General features: G+C 47.5%; 1 protein-coding gene and 1 long non-coding RNA gene across 2 annotated transcripts in view; both read left to right on the top strand.

Moving 5' to 3' along the window:
• Nucleotides 1-26,171, top strand: part of odad4 (outer dynein arm docking complex subunit 4) — a 53,498-nt gene that overhangs the window by 23,836 nt on the left and 3,491 nt on the right. Inside the window, exons 10-11 of the mRNA XM_052038732.1 lie at nucleotides 634-734; nucleotides 1,709-1,808. Of these exons, the coding sequence (XP_051894692.1) occupies nucleotides 634-734; nucleotides 1,709-1,808 (201 nt within the window). The remainder of the gene's footprint in view (nucleotides 1-633; nucleotides 735-1,708; nucleotides 1,809-26,171) is intronic.
• LOC127583031 (uncharacterized) lies at nucleotides 9,795-15,212 on the top strand. Its single transcript, XR_007958194.1, has 3 exons — nucleotides 9,795-9,846; nucleotides 12,494-12,547; nucleotides 15,169-15,212. It is a non-coding gene; the product is annotated as an uncharacterized LOC127583031 (long non-coding RNA).

The raw sequence follows: 26,171 nt of genomic DNA on the forward strand, positions 1-26,171 counted from the left end.
CCTTTGTCTGGAGGGGTATGGGCTGGGGGCAGGTAAATGGGACTAGCGGAATAATGTTTCGGCACAGACTAGAAGGGCCAAATGGCCTGTTTTCTGTGCTGTAGTTTTCTATGGTTCTATGGTCTGTCAGAGAAGTTGAGAGTCTAAGAGGAAGTCCATATTAAACAGACTCTTAGGCTCCACTGGGCCATGTTGGCATTTATGCTCTTTGGGAATCCTTTCCTTAAGACCTGATATAAATATTTAGATCCTGAGCTGAGATTTCCTTCCTTGTTGAATCGATGATTTACACTACCCATTATTTCCAATCTTTGTCTGTTCACCATTCTGCCTACTGTCCAAGGTTACCTTGTGCATTTGGTCACACTGTGGTTTGATGTCTGTCTTTGGAAGAGAATATGGCACTAGGAATGACCAACTGTGACAACATTAGCTCTGGCTGTGCATTGTGGAAAGTGCTGAAGCAGGAGCCTCCTTGGCTGGGAAACACTGGAGAAGTCCATTCTTGTTAATGTCCAAGGAGGCACATCAAACAGTTAGGGCCAACTCCGTCCCTCGATCACAAGGAAAGGGAAACAAGGTAACAATAGGGAAAGTTTACATCCTCTAAGTCTTCGACTTTTACTGTTCCAGTTAAACTAGGCAATCTTGAGACTGCTGTTACATTCTTTGAAAAGGCCTTGGGGAAAGCCAACCTGCTGAATGATGATGCGGCGCAGGAGGCGATCTCAAACGTAAGTATTCCTGTCAGATCTCCTGATTTCTGGTCTTCCTTTCATGTCAGGTTAAGCAAGGTGAATTCTGCTCCCTGGTGATTCAGCGTTGAATAGAAAGGACCCAGGCTCCATCCTCAAAAAGCCAGATATCCCGAGCAAAGAAAAGCAATAGAGTTCACCAACCTCCATGGTTCAGCAAAGCTTTTAAATTATTGTTGACTTTAAGCTACATCACAGCTCCTTTCTGCTTCATGCCCACACACCAGGTAAAGTGAGAAATTAACTGAATCCTTTCTGGTTATTATATACTTTGCCCAGGAACCAAATCCCTACCATCGATTTCCACTAAACAGAATCCCAGGGGATCAAACTATTATGTTCAATGCATCATATAGAATCCTCTCCAAATCATTCCCTGTATATAAAGTCTAATTGGTTAAATCTCTCTACTACTGTAGAATAGAATCCAATTGAACCAAACCCATTTCACCACTTGGGCCTAAATCCATTGGAGTTCAGAAGAATAAGAGGTGATCTCATTGAAACACATAAAATTATGATGGGCTTGACAGGGTAGATGCTGAGAAGGTTTCTCCCCCTCATAAGGGAATCTAGAACAAGGGGGCACAATTGCAGTATAAGTGGTGGCCCATTTAAGACTGAGAATTATGGAAATGCCAAGACACCAAATCATTCCTGTTCAATCTCACCAATACTATGTTGTTATGTGTGGTCAGGGAGTTCATTGAGAATATTACGTCCAGTTGGGGTGAACCTGTCTTTGTCTTACACACATGGAACTATTGGGAATTGTTGGGGGATCAGGTGACATGGGTGCCTGGTTGTGATCAGGCCACTCGTGCATACCTTGGAACAGAACCTGGGCCTCGGTCTTTATCTCCATGTAGTGTTTCTAACTTAAAACGTGAGACTGTGGCACATTTATGATCAGCACTATGAGCCTCGTTAACACTGCACTGGTTCCACTGCAGGCTCTGCAGAATGTCCGAAAGGAGATTGAGATGGCAGACAAAGCCAAAGAAGAGGAGCTGGAACAACAACGTGAGAAACAGAGGGCCGGCATGTTGGACGGTAGGACACCAGGCAGTGCTGCTCACACACACTGGCAGACACACACTAGCACATCAGCAGAACCTCCGAACACCAGTCAGCAAGGAACACTTGTTGAGAGGACACTCAGGCTACAGTTTCACAGAAAATGTTTCTCAATTTATCCTCTGCCCTGTGGTCTAAATGGAAGTGTTTTATTTCCACAGTCACACCTCTTCTGCCATTGATTGCACATCAATACAGTGGTAAAGAACTGTGGAGGTATCTCAGGGATATAAGTTTATGGAAATAAGTGTCCTCTCCTACCCTTTCATATTTTCTTCTGTCTCTCTGTTACTTGCCTAACATTTCACCTTGTCACTGGTATCTGGGAATTATTTACAAGAGCTAAAACCATGAAGGTTTCAGTTTTATATTTCATCAAATTGATGTTTTTGTATTTTGTGTTCATCAAGGTGAGGAATGGAAAGTCCAGCACTTCCTATTCCATGGACATGAGGCAGCATCACGTAGCCCCAGGGGCAACTACATGGGCTGTGCAGAGCAAAGATCATGCTCCACTTTGCCCTTGAATGTACTTAATCCAACATGTAGAGGTCCCTCTGTGCAGTGTTTTAATGGGACTTAATACTTTAACTAAGCAATGGAAGGAATGGAGACGTGAGATAAGATAGACATGGGTTTTCCTTGACTCAGGGAAGACTTTTATATTAACTGAAAATATAAGGTGAGCTGAGCCCGTTGGTGTGGTGTGTGAGGAGGATTGTGGCTCGACTTGGAGAAACTTGGCTTTGTTCATTGATACTCACGGGACTTTGTATTTTTATTTGATGAATGGACCCCATGAAGGTTCTTTCTGTTCTGCTTTCATTGTTTACATGGATTTTGGGGTTGATTTATCAATTTAACATGACCTCCCCACTGGAAATGTCAGAAATTCGGGCAAAGAATGTGCATAATTTTCTGACCATGAGAGTAAAAGAGTAAGGAATGAACCTTTATAAAACTGTAGTATTGACCCCAGTTCTGGGTGGCACACTTTAAGCAAGACTTGAAGCGTTTTGGAGAGGGTGCAGAAGAGATTTACTAAAACAACTCCAGGGATGAGAGACTTTAGTTCTGTGGTTTAGTTCTGTCTTTAGTTCTGTCAAACAATCTGCTGGAGGAACTGAAGTGGATCAAGGAGCAGATGGTTTGCTGCTCCAGATCCCAGCATCTGCAGTCTCTTGTGTCTCTGACAGGCTGGAGAAGTTGGTTTGTTCTCCTAGGAACACAGGAAGTTGAGAGGAGACTTAACAGAGGTATTCAAGATCATGAAAGATGTAGGTGAAGTAGATAGCGAGAAACTCTTCCCAGTGTGTAACTTAGAATAAAGGTGAAGGGCAAAAGAACTAGAGTGACGTGGGGCAGATTTTCCTTACACATCGAATGTTTGGGGTCTGAAAAGCACTGAGGGGAATAGTGGAGGCCAATTCATTGTAACATTCAAAACTAAGCTGGAAGTATCTGAAAGGCCATGAAGAGGCCATGGATCGATCTTTCACAGCATCAGTATGGACGATGGTCTGAATGGCCTCATTCTCTGCTGTTACCAATCTGTGATTAATTCAAGATGGGCTCAGTTTTCTGGATGTGGCAGAGGACAAAGAGAAGAGCTAAGCTCTGCCAGGTTTGAAGGACAATGACCACGGCCGACTTGCCCCATAGGTGAGTACTGCGAGGCTCAGCACAGTGTCCGCTACAGGTTGATGACGGACACACAATGTCAAAGTGTTGCAGCTAAGATCTAAGGACTGCACCTTGAGTTTGATTTTTGCATACGTCGACGACTCCTTGAGACTCAAGACTGTGGTTTCTTTGACCTTATGAAACAATTCCATACTATAGCACACATCTCCCTCCCAGAAACTGTGATTGTAAACAGCTCAACATTCACTCAGTCTTTACAAGGACCTGAGTATTAAGGACCAAGAATTCATACAAGCTAGGGAATGGTGAGGCAGGGATTAATCAAATATAGTTGGCAAGGCTTTGTGAGGGGGAGATCCTGTCTGACCAATTTTATTGAACTTTTCAAAGAGGTAACAAAATATATTGATGAGGACATTGTGGTTGATTTAATCCAGATGGACTTCAGAAAGGTCTTTACCAAGGCCCCACGTGGCAAGATAAAGCAGGGTGGAGCACAAACGCAGCACAGATCAAAAGATCACAGATCACAGACCCTTTAAGAGGGATCTTGGGGTGCAAGTCCAGAGCTCCTTGCAAGTGTCACAAACACAAGTAGATAGAGTGGTAAAGAGGGTGTACGGCATACTTGTCTTCATCAGTTGGGGTGTTGAGTATTAAAGTTGGCAAGTCATGTTACAGCTGTATAAAACTTTGGTTAGGCCACATTTCAGGTATTGCGTGCAGTTCTGGTCGCCACATTACAGGAAGGATGTGGAGGCTTTGGAGAGGGCACAGAGGAGGTTCATCAGGTTGCTGCCTGGATTAGGAGAGATTTAGACATAAGATTCAAGATTCAAGCTTTACTTTATTGTCATTTCTCTGAGTATTTACATACACAAAAAAAAATGAAATACTGTTTCTCACCGGCTCATATCAGTGCAACAAAAAGAACAGTGATAAATATCTAAAATAGTCTGTAAAAACATGTTTAAAACAAAACTAAAAACATATCGACACCACATGTTCATATCTGTTAAAGTGCGTTTATGTATTAATAAGTGCTTATTCAGCTTGAGATGAAGTTCAACGTATCAGGTAACTAACTATCAAACTGTTTCTGTAGTGAGGTGAGTACGTGTGTGTGGAGGGAGAGCTTGTCAGTGGAAGGGGAAGGGGACACAGTCCATTTATGATCCTGACTGCTTGTGGTTAAAAATTGTTCAGCATCCTACTAGATCTAGAGCAGATGCTCCTATATCTCTTCCCCAACGGCAGGAGGGAAAACAGGTCGTGAGAAGGGTGATGAAAGTCCTTAATGATGGCCGTAGCTCTGCGAACGCAGTGTTGCTGACAGATCTCCATCAAAAAGGGGAGAGGGGCACCAATGATCCTGCCAGCTGTCTTCACCATCCTATTGAGCTGCTGTTGTTCGTAGGCCTTGCAGCTACCAAACCAGGAGGTGAGGCAGTAGGTCAGGATGCTTTCAATGTGCCCCTGTAAAAAGTGATGAGGTGTGGAATAGGGAGGCCTGCCTTTCTGAGTCTCTGGAGGGGGTAAAGCGGCTGCTGGGCTTTTTTAATGATGGCTGCAGTGTTAATAGTGCAGGTCAGATCATCCGCTAGGTGAACCCCCAGGAACTTAATGTTGCTGACCCTCCCCACAGCAGCACCGTCAATAGTCAGCGGTGTATGATCATGCTTGCCAGCCCTCCTAAAATCAATCACCATCTCCTTTGTTTTGTCCACATTGAGGGTCAGATTGTGGAATCTGCAGCACGCTGTTAGCTGCTCCACCTCCATCCTATATGCAGACTCATCATTGTCACTGACAAGACCCACCACTGTTGTGGCATCAGCAAACTTAACGATGTAGTTGGTGCTGAATCTAACAATGCAGTCATGTGTGAGCAGGCTAAACAGTAAAGGGCTCAGGACGCAGCCTTGAGGTGAGCCTGTGCTCACTGAGATGGTTCCTGATGTATGACTGCCAACTCTAACTATCTGCTGCCACTGCGTCAGGAAATTGAGGACCTAATTGCAAATGCCAGTGTCCACCTCTAACAGCCTCAGCTTTCCCACCAGTGTGTGGAATGATCATGTTAAATGCTGAGCTGAAGTCGATGAATAGGATCCTGGTGTATGTATTCTTCCCCTCCAGATGTGACAGTGTGAGGCGGAGCAAAGTGGAGATTGCATCCTCTGTGGATCAATTGACTCTATATGCAAACTGTAGGAGATCTAAGTTTGCAGGAAAACCGGTCTTAATGTGTTGCATGACCAATTGCTCAAAGCATTTCATTATTATTGGCGTCGGGGCCACAGGGCAGAGGTCATTCAGACAGGCTGGGTTTGGGACAGGAATAAGGAGGGCACTCTTGAGGCAGGTGGGCACCACTGCCTGGCTGAGCGAGATATTAAAGATGTCTGCAAAGACATCCTTCAGCTGCTCTGCACAATCCTTTAAAACACATCCAGGAATGTTGTCCGGCCCCGCAGCTTTCCGTGGATTGATGCTGGCGGAGGCCTTGCTCACTCGAGCTGTAGACAGCTGAAGTACCTGGTCTCCTGATGATGGTGGAAGCATCATAAGGAGAGGTTGGACAAACTCTGGAGCATTGGAGATTGAGGGGCAACTTGATAGAAGTTTATAAAATTATGAGACTCTCAGGGTAGACAGTCAGAGTTATTTTCCCAGGGTGGAGATGTCAAATACCAGAGGGCATAGGTTTAAGGTGTGAGGGGAAAGTTTAAAGGAGATTTACAAGATACAGAGAGTGGTTGGTGCCTGGAACAGGCTGCCGGGGAAGGTGTAGAAGCAGATACAACGGCGATGTTTAAGAGGTATTAGACAGACACATGAACAGGTGGAGAATGGAGGGATATAGACCATGTGCAGTAGATGGGATCAGTTAGATTGGGATCATGGTCTGCACAGACATTGTGGGCTGAAGGCCCTGTTCCTGTGCTGTCCTGTTCTATGTTCTATGTGTAAGGACAGAACAGAATCTTTAACCTCTCGATTTTGCCACAATAGCTTCTCCGGTGTTTATTGAACGAATCAAGACTGAGAAATCTGAGCGTGGATTGAAGCATGAACTTGACTTTGAACCTGACGGTGGGTTCCTGGTGTAACATCAGCCCCTGCCCCCTGGCCATGACCCCATGCTGCTCTCGCTCTGCAGTCTGACCCCTGGCTGAAGCTTGCCCCCTGGTGACCTGGCAGTGAGTGCTGCCCACATCCAGTGAAGCCGGGCAGCTCTACCCCGGGTGGTGACTGTGGAAGGACCTCCTCCATCACAGGGCACCAGGAAACCACCTGCCTTGCTGCCAACCCAGTTGATGCAGTAGGGACACAGAGCCCTTGCTGCCCACTGTTCTGGCTTCACCGAGCTGTGGTGGGAGCCAGTTCCCTGATCCCATGGCCCAAGAAAATTAGAGCACCTGGAGTCAATGAAAAGCCACACCAGAGATCGATGGAGCACTGGCCTTTGTGCCTCAGCTCCCCTGCAGAGCCGGTTTGGTTTGGCTTCGATTGGGAGAAACATTCAGGATGGTGTTGGGTCTTAGCTGGGGGCCAGCACAGAGGGGAGGAGGTGCTGAGCTTCAGGGGTCAAGCAACACCCTCCCAACACCTTCACCTTCAGATCAGTTGCAAGTGATCTGTAAGCCAGCTCTTCAGGGTGGTGGTCTGGCTCTCTCGGGTGCTGCTTGGTTCCCTAGGGCACAGTTTGATTTTCCAGGGTACTGTCTGGTTCCCTCAGTGCCGTCCGTCTCGGAGTTAACCAGGCTGACAGAATGAAGTAGGATCCGTGTAACCAGCTGTTTTCCTACTGCAGTTGCTGAGCGGATTCCTCCTGTGAAATCTGAAGATAACAGTGACTCTCAGGGTAGGTAGTCAGGACAAGCTGCACACTCCAGGTATCCCTCATCTGATGTCCAGATCCACTCCCGAAGTCCCAGACCCACAGTCTCCCCTCTCTAAGAGATGGTGACAAGCAGTAACTGGGGTTTCCAACTCCACTGTTACTCCCTGACCCATTGACATTGAGGAAATGAGCCACAGTGATTGAACAAAACAGAAGTGGACACAGGTAGCGTGTGTGTGATGGGGAGAGCGGTGGTTGGGAAGGTCTTGCTTCTGGAAGTGGTTTTGCTGCTGTGGGTGTCAGTGGCTGCGAGATATGAGCCCACTTAAAACCACTTCAGTGAGCACTGGGTTCCAACGTTGTCACCATGTTTCCATGGAACATGACATGCAGCACACCAAACCACCTCCCCCCACCGTACGTTTCTGCACCCCCCCCCCCCCCCCCCCCCCCCCGGAGTCAGTAATAAACTACACAGATAGAAGGTTCACAACATTGGGAAGGAAATGCAGTCGGTGTAAAATGGGCCCCTGTTTCAGTGCAGTGGTTAGGATGGTAATTGCTTCTAACTGCAAGCCAGTAACACTTAGACTTCATAGGGATAGGAGAAGTGAACTAAGTCAAGTTTATTAACCTGCTGTTTTCCTGTACTAGGCTCCGAGGCTGATGCATCGTGTACCGAGGGTAGGTTCTCGGTGTACGGAGTAAGTGCGGCCCCGTCACTCTAGCCTCCCTTTCCTGTTCCCTGCCTCCCAGTCCCGACTTACAATCCTTTCCAGGTATCTCACTGTCGAACTTCCCGTGGGATTCCTTGTCTATTAACCAGAAACACTCAACAATTGCTGGAAAATATTGGAAAAAAAATCAAAATATATTCCATTGTTAGAATTCTTATTGTGTGATCAAGAATGAAGACTTCAGTGGAGCTGAAAGGCAGATAATCACACACTCCCAGGGCAGGGACATTGTGGGTTAGATACAAATGCACGCTGATAGCAGGCATCCCAAAACACTGGAAAAATACTAGAACATTATCTCACCAAAATCCTCCAAGTTCTGCAATGAAAAGTGAACAAGTATCCTCTCCTAGGCCAACATCCCCAGCACAGAGGCCCTCATTACACTCCGTCAGCCCCGTTGGGCAGGGCACATCGTTCACGTGCTTGACTCCCGAAACAGGCACTGTTCCCAGCTCAGTAATGGGAGTTTACCAGGAGGACAGAGATGTGGATGTGTTCAAAACTTCCTTGAAGAAACACAACATCTCCACTGGGGAATCTCTGGCCAAAGTGGAAGAGGGCATTTGACAGGGTGTTGAAAACCTTAAGGCCATGCATTAGGAGACATAGAAGCCCAGGGTATCCATGGAAGGAGCACACCACCTCACAAACAAGGCACCTCCTGCCCCAGTCCGCTGTTCCCACGTCCGACACTTCAAAACATCAAAAAGACAGAAGTAGAAGTAAGTCATTCTCAATCCCAAGGGAGCGCCTGAGAAGAGGAAAGCTGGCACCCAACACCCTCTGGTGGGGATGGCACGAGGTTACACTCGTGCTGATGTCCCTGGAGAGGAAGCGTGTGGTGTCCTCCATCTCACCGGTGGCATTCCAGCACCCGTGGACACCACACAGCAGGAGTGCATCCTGGACAAGGAGGACAATGGTTTAGGTTTTACTGATGATTTATGAAAGTTATTTTACAACAAAAACAAACAAAATGGAGGGTTGGGGATAAAGGCCAAAAAAACTTCTGTTGTAGATCCAGAAGTTCTACTCACTTCTGTTGTAGATCCAGACGAAGCCTCCCTCTACACTGTCCCAGCACCAACTGACTCGGTCAGAATTTCAGAATCTGAACAGATACCCTGACTCAGCTGATAAACAGCAGTTCCGTTGATCACTGCTACCTGGATCTACAGCCCAGGTCCTGTAATTGGAAGCCAGCATCTCACAAATTGCACCATGAATTCTCAGTTTGTTTCTCAGGATTAGAAGTGAGCCACATGTTTTAACTGGCAGGTTTGCAAAACTGGCAAAAGAACGATTAGTTCGGGGGGTGCAGAGAAAGAGAGGGAACTTTCCTGTCAGGAATATTCAGCCAAGGTAACAGGTGTACAAACACCTCCTCTGTGTGTGATCAATCTCTCCTATAATGTGTTGTAAAAACAAAAAGCAGCACTGGAAAGGTTTGAAACAAGGGTGCTTTGGACCAGTTTTGGGAGCAGAATTTCCATCACTGAAGGTCTTTTTTCTCCCCTTCCCATTAAACCCATCCCAAGAATTCTCTGAAGCCAATCACAGAGCAGAGTCTAAACACTGGACGCTTATGCCTTGACTCGTGTGGGAACTTTGGAGCCCGATTTATGAGGCTGATTAGAAATCGATAAAGGGATGCAATCCAATTGATGTAGTGAAGTATTTTGTGTAATCTCTTATTTTGATACAATAGGCTCCAGTTCGACAGACTCTGTGTGTGGGCTTTATTCATCCGAAAGTGGACTCGTTTCTGATGTGTCTGCTCGGGGTAGGTTCTCTAGTGTGCACGGTTACAATCAGACTGCAGTTATACTGTGTCACAGTCACATCTGCTCCCTCTTATTCTGATCTCTGCACAAGTTCTGAATATTCCTGGAGCTATGATCAAATGAACTCTGACTGTTTGCCAGTCAAACAGCCCCTTTTCCCTCATCTCTAAAACTTTAATAAGTGAATTGATCACAACAGTGCCCAGGAGATTATGCAGGGTGTCGATGTTCACCTTTTGCCTGCACAGATGATGCTTGACCCACTGAGTTCCTCCAGCGTTCTGCTTTTGTTCCAGAGTCCAGCATCTGCAGTCACTTCTATCTCCAGGAAATTAATCTTTAATATCCATAGACTCCTGGAAAGCTAATGGTGCTATTCCTAATTTCACAGGTGTAGGGCTGTGCTGGTGGGGTGAATGATTGGTCTTGGCTGAAGGCGCATACACATGTAGGCAGCGGGTGACTACGGAGCCATCTAAAGCCGTAACATTCCCCACTGTCCCAGATCTAAGGGGAAGAAAGGTCCCTTGAGGGAAGTACAGCCAGGCTGGCATTGTATAATCTTGCGGTTTACCACAGCTCTTTGAGTTGCATGGTGTTCTGCTGTTCCTGCAGCTGGAAACAGAGCAGCAGCAAGTGTGTGCATTGGTGTGTTTACTGCGCCTTCTGCCAGTTGCAGATCATCAACTGCTCTGCATTACAATGGAGTAATCTGGTTTAAAGGCGGAGTGCACTGATGGTCACACACATGGTGTGAATGGGACACTGGCACAGTTTGGAAAGGGTCTGTGCAAATGTATTGAGTGAATGGTCTGCGCACAGGTGCATAAAGGAAGGGTTAGTCTCTTCTGAGAATTGGGAAGACATTCCTGAAGACTAAAGCTTGAAGATTCTGAAGACTTGCCCAGATCTGTGGAGAGAGTAAGGTACGGTTATCCTTTCAGATACAAAGATTATTGACCTGAAACTCTGACCCTCACCTTCCTCTCTCCACAGACTCCTTTCCACAGAGCTCACTTGTGGCCCTGAGCCCATCCCCTCCATTAACAGGCAGGCCAGCATTCACTGTCTGTGCTAAGACAGGGAGGGTGCAGGGAAGTAGGTGACCAGGAGCTTGGAAATGGAACTAGGAAGCGCCTCCCTCCCCTAGCAGAGGCAAGAATATTAGAACAAAGGTTAAGTAAAATGTCTCATTGAACCTGCTGTATTTGTACAATAGGGTCCCAAGTGCTTTCTGATCGAAAAATCCCTCAACCACCTGATGCTAGCTATCCAGAAGGCCAGGAAGCTCAGCAGGGTAGGTTCGGAGTACTCCACTTTACTCAAACAGTGTAATGAAAAAACATCTAGAGAGTCAAAATATTATGCAAGATTTTGCCGGTATTTCTAAAATGAAGGTCACCTGACCAATTACTTGTCTTAGTAGAAATAGACTAGAGTTGGGGAGAGTGGTGGGTGAGGAGGAAGTCTGTGACAAAATACAGTGATTAACGTACGCACGGTATTTGTGCAATTGAAGTTTGAATTACAATATAGGTAAGTATTAAATTTCACAGGACAGAGGGAAATGGCCACTTACTCCTTGGAAACTGGCAGAGGTGCAAAAGGGGATGGGGATACAGATTCACAAAAGATTAAAATAACATTGGATTTTGGGCATCAAGAGCAAATCATTTTTAGAGAAATGATGTCAAAGTTATACAGAAATGTGGTGAGACCATTTCAGAGCTACTGTGCACCAATCTGACCTTGGCTGCAAACATGCAAACAAAATGTACCTGATGATACCAGACTCGAGAGGATACATCCGTCAGGTCAGATGAAATTGAATGATTGTAGCGGTTGCTACCGCGGAATAAAACAAGACTCACTCGGAGGATTGCCAAACAGAACTGGTTTATTTTCCCGCCTTGCGCGGGCCCTTTAAGGGAGAAAACTCCCGCCCAAAAAACCGGCAATGACGTAAGTCCTACGTCATCAGGACTTTCCCGCGCGCGGGTTCTCCCCGTCGCTCGGAAAGACGAGGCCTGCCGCCATCTTGGGCCTCGTCGCTCCGACACCGCGCGACCCGACTGCCGAGCCGGTTCGCCCGACTAGACGGTGAGTCGCCACATGATGGTCTTTGTTCTGGGCAAGAGAAAGCAGTCTTTAAAGGTAACTTAGATAGGGTCGGCATAGAGATGGCATTTCTGTTTGGGGAAATTCAGAATTGAGAGCCATAAATACAAGGTGTTCATTAGTAATCGTTGAGAGAGTTCTTCACTCAAAGTGGAGAGAAGGTGAAAGTCACTACCTGAGTGGCTCAGGCAAATCACACTGATGCACTAGTGGATGTAAGCTAAGTACATAGGTTTAGAAATCATTAGAATAAAAGAATTGAAAAATGAGGAAAGGCTTTTGTAGAGGTCAGAGCTACCTCGTGAATTATAATGATGAATATTGAAGGTCCTCTCTCAGTATTATCAGTTGGGAGACTGATTTAGAAGTTCAACACCAGCCAGGATCTGATTTGGGGATTTGTATGAGCACCATGAACTAAAGCCAGTGGAAGATTGTCTCAGAACCTGATTCTTATTGAGGTGACTAATTAGCTGAAATAATGGTTGCAGTAACTAAACACAAATTGTTAATCTCTTACCACAATAGGCTCTACAGTGGTTGATGAGATCAGCAAGACTGAAGAAGACCTTGAATGTGAGGGTAGGTTCCCAGTGCAGCCAGCACAGTGAGTCATGAATTATGAGCCAGCATAGTGAGTCATACACTATGTCAAATCTTCATCTATCACCTTCCCAATGACTTCCCTGCCCTTCAGAAGATTCAGCCGCTTCCTGAGCATGGCTGGTCTGATCAATGCCCTTCCATGGTGCTTCACTAGCAGACCAGCCTTGGTCTGATGCTCTCTATAAACTGACACTGCTGCCACTTGTTCCAGGACAGTCCCCGAATTCATGGGGCACCTTCAGGACAAACTGCCTGATCTCCTCCGGCTGTTCCAGGAACGTGGGCTGCCAGACCGAGAAACTTCCATCAAGCGGTCTGGACTGAAGTTATGCCCCGTTCTATTGGTTGGCAGCAGTCGCCCATGAGCTCCCACTCTGCCACAGTGTAACTGGCAGCTGAAAAGTCCAATGACCCATCTTTGAGTGGAAGTTGTTTGAAGAAGGTTATTTTGTGTTAGGAACGTTCAGTGGAATGGAGTTATACACACACCTGTAATCTTGATAAAGCAAAGCAGACATTCAAATTTAGTAGATCAGGTTTCAAAAGGTCAGGATTTTTTTGTTTTGTTTTTGAAGGTAATCTCCTGTTCAGACTCCCATTCCTTCCCCCATTGGAAGGGAGTTCACCCACAAACTCCAGCTGATGTTTTTTAATAATTCTTCAGGATCTGGGCATTTCTGACAAGGCCAGCATTTATCGTCCATCCCTAATTGCCCTTGTGAAGGTGGCAGTATGCAGATTTTCTGAGGAAGGTACTCCCATAGCCCTTACTGGGGTGGGGGGTGGGGGATAGCTCCAGGGTTTATAGAGTTTATAAAATCATACCTTCAGCCAAAATCAACCTTAGAGGTTTATAAAACCATGGATAAGGTAACTAACCAAAGTCTTTTCGCCAGGGGTAGGGGAGTCCTAAACTAGAGGGTATAGGTTTAAAGTGAGAGGGGAAAGATTTAAAAGGGTCCTGAGGGGCAATTTTTTCACACATGAGGTGGTGTATATATGGAATGAGCTGCCAGAGGAAACGGTAGAGGTGGCTACAATTATGACATTTAAAAGGCATTTGGACAGTCACATGGATAGGGAAGGTTAGAGGGACATGGGCCAAATGCAGGCAAATGGAACTAGCTCATTCAGGCAACTTGGCCAGCATGGATGAGTTGGGCCGAAGGGCCTGTTTCCGTGCTGTGTGACTCTGTGACTCTATGTTCAGACTGAACAATGAAACGGGAGCAGCAATAATCGGGATGATGTGTGACTTTGAGGGGAACCAGAATGTACTGGTGTTCCCCCACTTCCTGCCCTTGTATTCCCTGGTGGCAGAGGTTGTAGATTTGGGAGGTGCTAACTGAGCAGCCACAGTGTACTTCGCAGCCGTGGTGTGCCAGTGGTGGAGGAAATGGATGCCTTTGAGTGAGCAGCTCTCACCGAGATGATGTGGAGTGTTGCTGGAGCTACACTCATCCATCTCACTTCTGTTTGGAGGACAATTAAACAACTAACAGGAAGATGAGTTTCCAAGAATGTGCCCTTCCTCAGTGCTGACGGGCCCAGTGTGTGAGTGCCACCGACAGGCTGAAGTATTGGCACTTGTGTTCACTCAAACGTACCAAGTGGGTGATCCATCTCACTTCCTCTGGAGATTCCCACCTTCACTGAAACCAGTTCTACAGCCAGTTAGATTCACTGCACGTGATATTAAGAAATGGCTGCCAGTCCTGGGTACAGCAAAGGCCATGGGACCAGATAACGTCCTGGCTGTGGTACTGAGTCACTGCTTCGGAACTGGCTGAATTTCCAGCCCACTATTCCAGGCCAGTTATAATGCTGGCATCTATCCAACACTGTGGCAGAGTGCCCAGGTATGTCCAACCCACAAGAAGCAGACCACTGATGGCCTGTGTCACACAGTGGTTGCACTCCTAACCTGTTGCTCATAAACGCAACACCTCCACTCGGTCTGACACACTGCTGAGTGTGGTGTAGGGAAGGGCAGAACCAGCACAGCCAACACAACCTGTGTTCTAGCCTGGATATTATTTGTAGAGTTGTTCGGAAAGTCTGAGGTTTGGCCCTGAAATTCTGATTAGAGCTCACTGCCTAGCAGATGAGATCATTGCCCCAAATTTCTGGTATCAGATTAACTTACTTACTTGGGACAGCTACACCAGTAGTGTCTCCCTGAATTCCCAGGCACAAGGTCAGAGCAGTGGAAGGGGCAGATGTTGTAAAGGTGAAGCTCCACTTGAGGCATTTCCAGAATGAATTGATCCCTTTAACCCTCCCTGGAGAGGGACGGCCTGTCCTGGACCTTCTCCCACTAACACCACCACGTTGGTGAGATGCTCCAGAGTTGTCCATGGAGTGTGTTACCCTACCCCGGCAGGCAACAGATTCACCCCCTTCCCCTTCATCCCCCCTCCACTAACTCCATCAGAAGGACACCAGTGGGGCAGAATCTCAACAGCTCTGCCCCAGAGATGGCCCCACTTTATCTGAATCAGAATTTCAGTGCCTGAGAGGAGGTGGTTTGTAGGTTCACGGAGAGGTGGAATGTGTCTCGCTCAGTTCAGCAGGATTGTGTCTGGTCTTCTACTTAGATTCACTAACCTCAACCTCGTCTGATTCTGTGTGTTTGCTTCCAACACCTTCAACTGAACCACGTTCTGGATATTCTTCAGGTAGGTTCTCTAGTAGAGACCGCAGTTTGACTGTCTCACCTTCCTCTACTCTCTCATTTTGTTGGCATTATTTCTCTAAGTTTGTTTGTGGATCTAAGGCTCATCAAATAACCTGCCCTTGAGTAGCTGTTTTCCCACATCATCTGCATTCTCCAAGGTTTTCAAAACAGTAATAACTTCTCGCACCTTAAATGCAGTGAGATACCTCAAGGTCCTTCACAGGATTGATACCAACTACAATTTAACACTGAGCCACAGGCAAACATAAGCTTCTTCAAAGGATAATTTAATTACCAAAAATATTCAAAGAAATGCAAATGTGCCTCTGTAAATCATTCTCCATAATTGCTCACAGCTGGGTCCGGTGAGATTAGCATCAGGAAGGCTGGCAGACATTCTAACCAGTAACTCATTATGAACCGGGTGGTCGCTGAGAGTGTCCAACATTGGACTGGGTTCCTGCTTCTGACTGTAATGCTGTGACCTGCATCTCCCTCAGGCAAGGACCTCACAGACCTTACAATGTGGGACTCTTGGCACACTGAGTACAATACAATGGAACTGCATGTGGACATACCATGTAGAGGGGCTGTGCATTAGTGCTGTCTGCACCCTGTGGCCCCTTAGCAACAAGATGTCTTCCCACTGATCCCACTCACTCCAGAAAGCACCAGCAGCCAAACGATTCCTCACCTTAACTACCATTTACTGCTGTGTGCTTTGGTGTCAGGCATAGGTCAGTTATCTGACATCACTGAAACAGGACTGACCCTGAATCTGTGCCCTCCCTTGCTTTGAGTGACAAACAGCATAAACACTGGGGTTTGTGACCCCTCGGGGATATGGACCCGGTGTTCCCACCCAATCCGGGAGGTCGGGAGGCAGCTAGTGATGCCTGGTCTTCATCCCTGAGAAGCTGACTTCAAAGAACGGCCAGTAGCTCTGGCAGTGATGGAATGAGCGCTTTCAGACTGAGGGGCTGAACTCTTTCAACATTCAACCTGCAGAAACAGTGAGGCTCCACCTACCATGGTGTGCACACGCTGGATCCGCAATATTAACTCCTGATGCAGTGTTTTGGTCTGAGTTCAGAGCTGAGTGCGGCCTGTTCTCTCCCTCATGGAGACTCGATCACTTCACCCCACCCCAGGACATTCTTAACCCCCACCACCTCACCCACTCAGAAGAGGACCCTCCCAACTTGCCCCCCTCATGCAGGGACCCCCTCATATGGGAACCCATGGAGGGACCCTCACTCCCCTCGTGCAGGGACACCCTCACTCCCCTCGTATACTGACTCAATCTGTGGCAGGGGTCCCGTCTGGACGGAGGGGGAGAGGCAGTGGGGAGATGGTGGTTCTGTCATGGGGGAGGTGGGGAGTGGAGGGATGGGGGTGTGTGGGGCTGGCTTGGCCGCCATCAGAAAGCGAGTAACCTGGTGGGTGCAGTGGACCCCTGCAGAGGTTGGGAGAGTCAGCTCCCCCCCCACCACCCCTGGTGGGTCACACTCGGCAGGACGGGGCTGGGTATCAGGGCAACGCCTCTTCCAGTGGTCGGGGGTGAGAGTGAAGCAGGCACACTCTGGGCAGCACTGCGGAGTGACCCCCCCCCCCCTCGCTCCTGGATGGTGAAGAACAGCAGCAGGTTCCCAGAGGTTGGTACTAGATTCAGACAGAATTTTTTCACGTATCTAAAGTGCCCCCTCCTTTGGAAACGAACACACCAACTGACTCGCACATCACTGCCGTAAATAAAAAATATCTTGGTTCAGCTGCAGGTTTTGGAGTTTGTGATGCAGTCTGGGTGGGGGTTATTAAGCAGCACCGCCAACCCTGTTTAAGTTCACTTCACAGTTCTCCCTCCTCTAGGTGACTGTTCTCTTCTGGTCGGAATGCTCACAGCATCCATGTGGATTGGACAGGAGCCAGAGGAGGGTAATAAGGCAGCAGGGGTTCCCTGCTGTGGGGAAAGGTTTGGCACAGTGAAGCTACAGGAGCCATTGACTACAATCACTGAGTTCCTTTGACAGAAAGATGATCAGTTATGTTACAGGAATACTGGGATTCCAGGGAAGAGTTAGCTGGACAGTTGATGGATCCTAGAAAGATGACCTTCAATGGGACACTTTGGGTGGGAGTACATGGGCTTTAATGCAGAAATGACAGTATAGGATGGATGGTCATCAATGGGCTGAATGGTCTTGTCTCACTCTACAACCAAACAAACTAACAGAATGACAGTAATCAATGATGGTCCATTCCTACGTGAATCGGAAAAGGCAGGTTTACAATGAGCTGGCAAACTTCAATGCTCCTTCCACCCGAAACATTAACTTGTCTTCAATCCTCTCAATTACCCAGCATTTTCTCCTTGTACACGGACAATGAGGATCCCAGGCCTTGGATATTGGTGTCCTGCAGACTCCTCCTGCCCAATGATCTTTGCAAATTACCTTCTGTAACCAGAGGCTGGGAGGGAGCTGGGAGCTGGGAGGATGTGTTAGCAAGGCATCAGCCTCATTAGGCACATCAACCTTTGGGGCATCGTGGTTTATTCATTCACCGGCTGCCGACCTCCACATATTCTCCACTGCAACCTTTATCACTGTCTCTCCTGAAATACGGACACATTGAAAACACTGCAGATTCTGAAAATATGAAATAAAAGGAAAGGTTTAAAAGGTTATGGGCCAAATGCAGGCAAATGGGACTGACTTAGATGGGCATCTTGGTCGGCATGGATGAGTTGGGCCGAAGGGCCTGTTTCCATGCTGTATGACTCTGTGAAAACTGTTGCAGCTGTAGTACATCAAACAGTATCTGTGGAGAGGGAGGGAGAGATAATGCCACAGATGGAGCAGTCATTGACGTGAGCTATTCACCCTATCTTCCTCTCTCGTGAGGCACAAGGCAGGGTTGTAAGTAGGTGCCTAACAGCTTGAATCTGAGGCTCAGATGTGTCCGGCTCCTGAGAGCAAGGAGCTGAAATGGTTAAAAAGACAACCCAAGAAATCTGGTTGAACAAATGTGTAACTTGCTGTTTATTCACTTGACCCTCCAGAACATGACATGCACGCTCTTCCTTACACACCCAGTAACAGCCGTGCAGATGGAAACTGGTCTGCAAAAAGGGGTAGGTTCAGAATTTAGCCAAGGTGTACTGCATTGACTGTCTTAGACCTGTAGTAGTGTGTACTGCGGTAGTGTCTTATACCACTAGCTGTTGTGTACTGTGTTAGCTGCCATATACCAATAGCCTGTGTGCACCACACTGTTTCTCAGCTGCTGTTTCTCATGTTTACATGATTCCTGTTGTCCTGGTTACTAAGCCCACCTGTTGTTTTCATCCCATCCTAATAATTCGTTGCTGTACGTGGGAGCTCCCGACTTGCATATCGGGAAGGGCAGTGAAGGAACCCAGGTGTAGGTGAAGGGTTCCACCATGACAGCAGTGGCCTTGTTGCTTATGATGGGTCCCGGGAGGCAGGAATTCCAGTGTTCAGTGATATTCACCTGAAGATTGTGTTATGTTTCTGGAGTGCAATGTGTCTGCATTGAGTCCACTCTGGGCACTTGGCCAGTGCTTCCACACACAGATCACCCCTGTGTGCTTGAGGTGATTCCCAGTTGTGTAGGGATGACGTCACTCCCGAAGCGATGCTCCTCTTGGACCAGAGTGTGTCTCTGGGCACGTCCAGGCCCTCCAACTCTTCAAATACACAACTGGAATTGGTCCTGTGTAGTTCACCTTTGATCCGTTGCTCCTCCCACACCCTGGTATTGACTTCCCTCTCCTCCTCCTCCCCCAGGCACCACCTGTCCACCTCCCCCTCCCCTTCCATTCACTCCTGCCCATCCCCTTTCCTCCCCTCCTTTTGTTTCCGTTCACCTCTTCTCCCCTTCATTTCTCCCACCCCCACTCACCCCCCTCCCCAGCTTTATTCCCTCCCTCCCCTCTGCAGACTGTAATACCTCTCCTAGCACCTTTCAGAATGCAGCAGAATTCCTAGGCCAGTCATTCCAATTCCCAGTTAACAGTCTGATTTATGTGTCCTTTCCCATCCCTAGGAAGTGGCTTTATATTTCAGGTGCACATTTCACAATCTCAGGACATTGCAACGTGCTTCTCGTTACTTTTTGAAGTTCTTGCAATGTTGGATAAGACAGCAGTCAGTTTGGGGAAACTTTGTCTCGTGATGCTGGTTGAGAGATGACTAGGACACTGGGGTGGATTTCTCTGCTCCTTTGCAAGTGCTGGTTCCTTCACTGCCACAAGAGAGAGCAGGAGGGCATATGTTCAAAGCAGCCCCTGTAATAATGGAACCCCCTCCTCACTACTGAAGTGGAAGGTGTCAGTCATGGTTTTATGCTCAAATCCTTGCACTGGAACTCACATCCTCCTGACGGAGGTGAGAATGCGTTTCCAGGACCAAGAATAACCAGTCTCCTTGACCCAGGTCCACAGAATCCTAAACAAAGGGTGAGGCAGAATGTCCTTACATTTAGTTGTCTTGAGACGGAGCATAGAGCCAACGTAACCTGTGATTTTCCCACACCAGGCATCACCACTTCTGGAACAGCAGCGGCCATTCAAAAACTTGAAGTATTCAGTGAGAACAGAGGTAACCATTGGGGTGTGGATGTTTCTTTCTGCAGCAAGGTGTTGGAGCAAGAATGGTGAAGTACAGGCTGTTGGACTTTTAATGGGAAATTATGTCAGAGGATGAAATAGGGCCACAGGAAGGAATTGGCTCCACAGAACCAACTTGATGGGCTGAACGGGCTACTTCTCTTCCGTTGACGTAGCTGCCTCTGTGGGAGCTCACCACCAGACTGGGCTACAGAATCTTTACGCCCTCCTGCCCTTGGTATTCTCTGCCATTACTGGGTCTGGTTCACATAGGCCTCCACTGCCAGCCGTTTACAAGAGAGGCAAACTGAAGGAATGGCACGTGTTCCTGGTTCCATTGATCGGAGAGCCCAAGGCCTCCTGCCAATGAGTGCCAGATAATTATCTCCATTTATAGAACACCAGTTGCTCCTCACACCCCACCCTCCCTCAGTACAGGTGTAGAGAATGTTGTCAGCTACAACCGGTGACTCGACCTGCCTTTAACACCATAAAACATCCCAAGGCACATCACCAAAATGTTACACAAGCAAGCTGCTACACCAAGCTACGAGGGAAGTGTTAGGGCAGGAAAATCGGGAAGATTTTAAGGAGAATCAAGAAGGTGAAAAGAGGCGTCGAGGCAAACAAGGTTTAGGAGGGAGTTTGAGAGGTTTGTGCCCGAGCCGCTGAAGGCACAGGCATCAGCAATGGAGTCGTCCTACTTTGGGATGAATCAGAGGCCAGAGATGGAGGGACACAAAACGTTGGAGTTTTGAAGGTCTGGAGGGTGTTACAGAGATAGGGAGCAATGAGAACACGGAGGGATTTTTGTTATGAGGGGGAGGGGCTATTACAAGTCAGTGAGCAGGGGATGATGCTGACTGGGACTTGGGGTGCATTGAGACAGGGCAGCAGAGTTTTGGATGAGCTTACGTTCAAGAAGATTGAGAGGTGGGAGGTCAGCCAGGAACAGTCGAGAGGCAGGGGTGTCGGATTCAGCAGCAGATGAACTGAGGTGGACTGGACTGGCAATGTTATGGAGTCCTTGGTGATGGAGCGGAGGTGGTTGGAGGCTCATTATGTGACCAGGTTGTGAGAAATCTGGCTGAGTTGCCTACAGAGGATTGGAATCAGTTCCTGAGCTGACAGGTTGGTTCCAGGGACTGAGGACAATGGCTTTGATCTTCCTAGAACGTCCCAATAGTTGGAGAAAATTTCTGCCCATTCAGGATGTTGGACACTGGGGAAGGGTTGTGCCAGGTGGGATGAGGCAGGTCTGGAGGTTGGGGAGGGGGTAGGGGGTTGCTCTGATTGATGCCAGGTCAGAAATATTTTGGATCATTTGTGATGCTGCTGTGGTCGAATATCCTGCTCACCAGTTGCACACAAACAGTGATTGGTATCAAGAGTCAGTGGTCCACAGCCTTGAAGAGACACAAGAAGAAGGATATATTAGCTGTAACCAAATGCCAAGAAAAGCAGTTCAGGTAAAAGTAACTGTGAAAATATCCTGAAAATCAAAAACCGCAGATGCTGGAAACCTGAAAGGTCAGGCAGCATCTGTGGAGATAGAAACAGAGTTAACGTTTCAGGTCAGAAGGAGTCTGAGCAGCAGATCAAACTACTCTTCCTGCCTCCCTGTTGACCAGCAGTACATGCACCCAGGTCCTACCTGCAGATGGCTCCAAACCTCATGATGATCAGCGCCAGGCGACTCTGTTGAACACACTCCCAACCTGTGCTCTGTAGAGGAGTGCGTTAGGGTTGGTGGTGGGTGGGGAAGGGGCACATTACAGGCAGCAGGATCTAGAAATTATTCCCAATGTAAGACATGTGAAAGGGACCATGCACGGCAAGACGAGTGCCTTCACGAGGGTGTGCACAAGGCCCAGTGTGTTAGGTGCAGTAGAAGCTTCACATGTGTGAAATGCCCAAAGGTCTTCCCCTCTTCACCCTGCCAGTGCGGAGAGTGGGGAAAGCGGGGTGGTGGGGCTGCGAGGAAGTGGTGAGACAGAGACCCAGGAGGGTGGATGGGAAGATTAGTGTCATTCTGGGGTGGGCAATAGAGTCGCGGGAAGGGTAGCTAGGGTGTGGATAGCAGTCAGATGTTGGTGCGTGGGGTTAGGGTCCTCACCTCCTTCACTCCCCTTGGGACTGGGTTTAAGAATTAAACATTCTGACCTTCTTGCCTGTCCCTGCTCTGTCTGAAGAGATGGGGGACTAAAACTCACCTCTGGGACAGGCACCAGGAGACAGCCCAGAAGTGGGAAGAAGGTTCTGTGGCTGAGCTCACTGACATTTAGTGTTTGAGGTTGACCAGGAATTTCATAAATAGTTGGAATAAAGTTTGTGCAACTGAGTCCAGTGTGTTTACCTCATCGGTTTCCTGCACAAGGTTCCCATCAGTATGAAGTGGATGACCTATTCATGGCCAAAATTGATGAATCTGATTCTCTTGGTAGGTTCTCAGCATCCCATATTCTGTCCCATCCCAACCCCACAGAATAACTTTATGCAGATCCCTGCCCTGTTTGCAGTCCCACAGAATAAGGTTTATTATCACTGACTTAGATGTTGTGAAATTTGTTGCTTTGTAGCAGCAGAACAAAGACAAAAATTACTGTAAATTACAAAATAAATAAATAGTACAAAAGAGGAACAATGAGGTGTGTTCATGGGTTCATGGACCGTTCAGGAATCTGACGGCGGAGGGGAAGAAGCTGTTACTGAATCGATGACTGTCAGTCTTCAGGCTCCTGTACCTCATCCCTGATGGTACTAACATGAAGAGGTCATGTCCCGGATGGTGAGGGTCCTTAGTGACGGATGCTGCCTTCTTGAGGCACCGCCTCTTGAAGGTGCCCTCGATGGTGGGAGGGTTGTGCCTGTGATGGAGCTGGCTGAGTCTGCAACCCTCTGCAGTCCCTTGCGATTCTGTGCATTGGAGCCTCCGTACCAGGTGGTGATGCAACCAGTCAGAATGCTGTCCACCGTATGCAGGTCCCTGCCCTGATCCCAGTCCCGCAGTACAGACTTGCACAGTAACCAGATGCAGTTTTATATCTGTTATTTCTTATGCTTCCATTGGATTCCTGTTCTGTGTTGACTTGGGCTGGGCAGGGTGGGAAGGGGCAGTGGAGGGTGGCAGGTTTTGGGGAAGGATGGTGATTTTTAATTTCACACCACTCCTTGCGGGGTAACAATCAGTATCTGGAGGAAGGGTCCTCAAGGCGACCCGCCTTAGCATCTCTCAATGCCCAGCTGCTCTGCTCTCTGGGTCTTATCGCAGTCACAACTTAACCCAGTGAAAGCTTGGCTTAAAGGGAGCAGAACTCAAATGGCATCATCTTCACTTGTGCTCATCAACAAACTGGCACAGTGCAAACCAGCTATTTGATATATTCTTCAGTGTAACCGATTCGCACCTTAAGCTAAAGCAACAGTCACATTTTAACTCTGTAGTTATTTCGATGTGGCTGGTTCCAGCTATTAACTTGAGGCAGAAAGCTGTAGGTTCTAATCCCACTCCTTCAGAACACAGAGGGTGAATTTCCCCTGTTCTCATTCCTTGATAGTTGCTGCAAAATCCCCACCAAAGTACCACCAAGGAAATTCATCTAAAATCTAGTCTAGCTGTGCTCCATAGTCAGAGGCACTGAGGCTAAGTGAAGCCACATCCACTATGAAGACGTTAGAGCGGCTGGTTCCCAGCCGCCACCTAGAGAAGATGGAATTCTTAATTGTCTGAGTTGCATCTCCAGCAGCAGTTCATTCAACACTCTGTTTCTGAGATCGTGCTGTGTAAAAGTTGGTAACCGAGTTAGCAACATAAATGACTGCAACTGCCTTTGATAGTAATTCACTGTATGTAAATGGAGATGTCTGAGTCAGATAAAACACTTGACTAGATGCAGGTATTTTCTCAGTAACAGATGGAACTGTAGTCACATAACCTTGTATTTTCCTACAGTCGATGCCAGCCTCGTTCACGAAGAAAGAGCTGAGAATGAAGGAATCTTTTCTGAGGGTAGGTTGCTAGCATAGCCAGTAGCCAATGTGTAAATGCCCCAGCTTGGGGTGATACCAGGTCACACGTACGTCTTCCTCTTATTATATAATAATAATACAAAAAGCTGCAAACACTCAGGTCAGGCCGCACCTGTGGAAACAGAAACACAGCTAATGTTTCAGGCTGTTAGTACATGAGGACATGGGGAGAGATTGGGGGGTGGGGGGGGGTTCTGTTCTCAAATCTTGATTAAAAATGGTTTCCCTGTAGATCCTGGATATTTCTTCTGGTTATCTAATTTGTTGGAAATATCTGCAATGATAATAAGGAGCAAGTGGGAAGGTGTTTTTTTATTTTACAAACAAACGAGACCATGTCCTGTTTGATCATTAGCACTGACCAAGGCTGCAGCCGCTGCCTTCTAATAACATTGGTTTCTCTCGTCTACTCATTAAGTGTCCCTGGATACAGTTCCGACTCTTGAGTTGAGCTGGTCTCAGTGGGTTGAATTCCAACTGGTCTCTTGCAGTTCAGCTGCAATTCTTACCCAAGGCTGGCGGCATCCTTTCCTAAATATTCCACAAGTATCCTCGATCTGTTCAGAGGAAGTTGAGTGCTGGCTCTCTGACGATTCTGTTCCTCTGGGAAGGAGCTGTGGTCTCGGCCTACACCCTGGCACAGGCGTGTATTAACCACTGTAAGCGGGTGAGTTGGAACTGGATGGAGATGAGAAGAAGAAGGCAGACGTTGGCCACTGGGTTTAGTTCCATTAAACCTGACAGCTTTTTGGAAACTCTCACAGGAACCCACCAGACTGATCCTGAGTCTGCTGGGGGTCTTCCTCGGGAGAGGCAGGGTGCCAAGTTAAACAATCAGAGTAGATTTAACTACAGTCCTGGAATTTGGAGGCTGGGGCTGAGGAATGAACCAAAGCTGCAACAAGCACCACAGTCTCGCACATCTTCTCGGCAGTTATGAATGATAGAACACATGTGGGAGGGAAGGGTTAGATAGATCTTAGAGCAGGATAAAATGTCGGCACAACATTGTGGACCGAAGGGCCTGTACTGTGCTGCAGTGTTCTATGTTCTGTTGTGTTGGTTCTTGTCTCAACACATGATGCAGGAATGTTTCATCCTCGTGTAGCTTCCTCCTTCCGTCTCTGGGGAAAATAATTACCCCACAAGCTCTCGCATAACAATCAAGGATGTGCTGCTGAATCGAAGGGCAGCTTTGGCATCCCAGTGCCCATTTTGTTCACCAGTTGCAAAGTCCATCAAATGTAATGGTTGCTGCGTGCCTTTGAATTGTGGGTCAAGCTGTGCCAGTCATCCTCATACAGAGTGGTCCGCGTGGTTGGGAATAACAGTGTGGTGCAGTAAACTGGATTAAAGCAGATCTGGCCAACACACTGTGGAAATGGGTCTGCTCTTCCATGGCTTCCTCCACTTCTGATGTGAGAAGCAGGTAAAATTCAGCACATAACGTCAGCCATGTGTCAGCGGCCAGTGCTGTCAGGAGGCTGTTGATTTAAGCCTGACTTCAGAGACTCGAGCACAGGATTCTAGCTACTGAGTAGTGCACTGACTAGGCTCTACCTTTCAGGTGAGATCTAAAATGATGATCTGTTTGCTCAAGCAGGTGGCTTTACAAGTTCCCAAGAGACAATATTGGACAGATCGATCCTGCTGGGTTTAAACACTGGGCTTGACAAGGTGGATGCAGGGATCATGTTTCCCCCAGCTGGGCTGTCTACAACCAGTGGGCCACAGTCTCAAAATAAGTGGTTGGCCATTCAGGACAGAAGAGAGGGTGGTGAATCTTTGGAATTCTCAGCCCAAGAGGGTTGTGGAGACTCAGTCACTGAGTACATCCGAGGCTTGGGGTTTGAATGGTCTACACCTGCTTCGATTTCTTATGTCAACACAAATTTTAAAAGTGAAAGAACCAGTTCCTTAGCTCACAATTAAAATTATCCATTTTATATTATGTTTTCATTAGAACTTCTTGATTTAAAACAAAATTTCTTTGACCGTCAGCTTTCAGCAAGTAGTTACACTGAGGCCTGATTTCCTTTGTTCAGATGACTCTTAATGGGTATGTTCAAGGTGGGGAGAACCAAGGGCATTAGAACCCCCTGTAATCAGAGAGAATAAAATATCTAACTTCAGGCTTGAAAACTAGAAGATGCTTGCAGGACTTTCCCTGGTAAATTTAAATTCCTGAACACAAACATGCTTGGTAAAGACCTCATGGTACTTTCTGAAGAGTCTCTGGCCAGCATTCCTTCTTCAATTAGCTG

This window comes from Pristis pectinata, chromosome 25 (assembly GCF_009764475.1).
Source record: "Pristis pectinata isolate sPriPec2 chromosome 25, sPriPec2.1.pri, whole genome shotgun sequence".
Lineage (NCBI taxonomy): Eukaryota > Metazoa > Chordata > Chondrichthyes > Rhinopristiformes > Pristidae > Pristis > Pristis pectinata.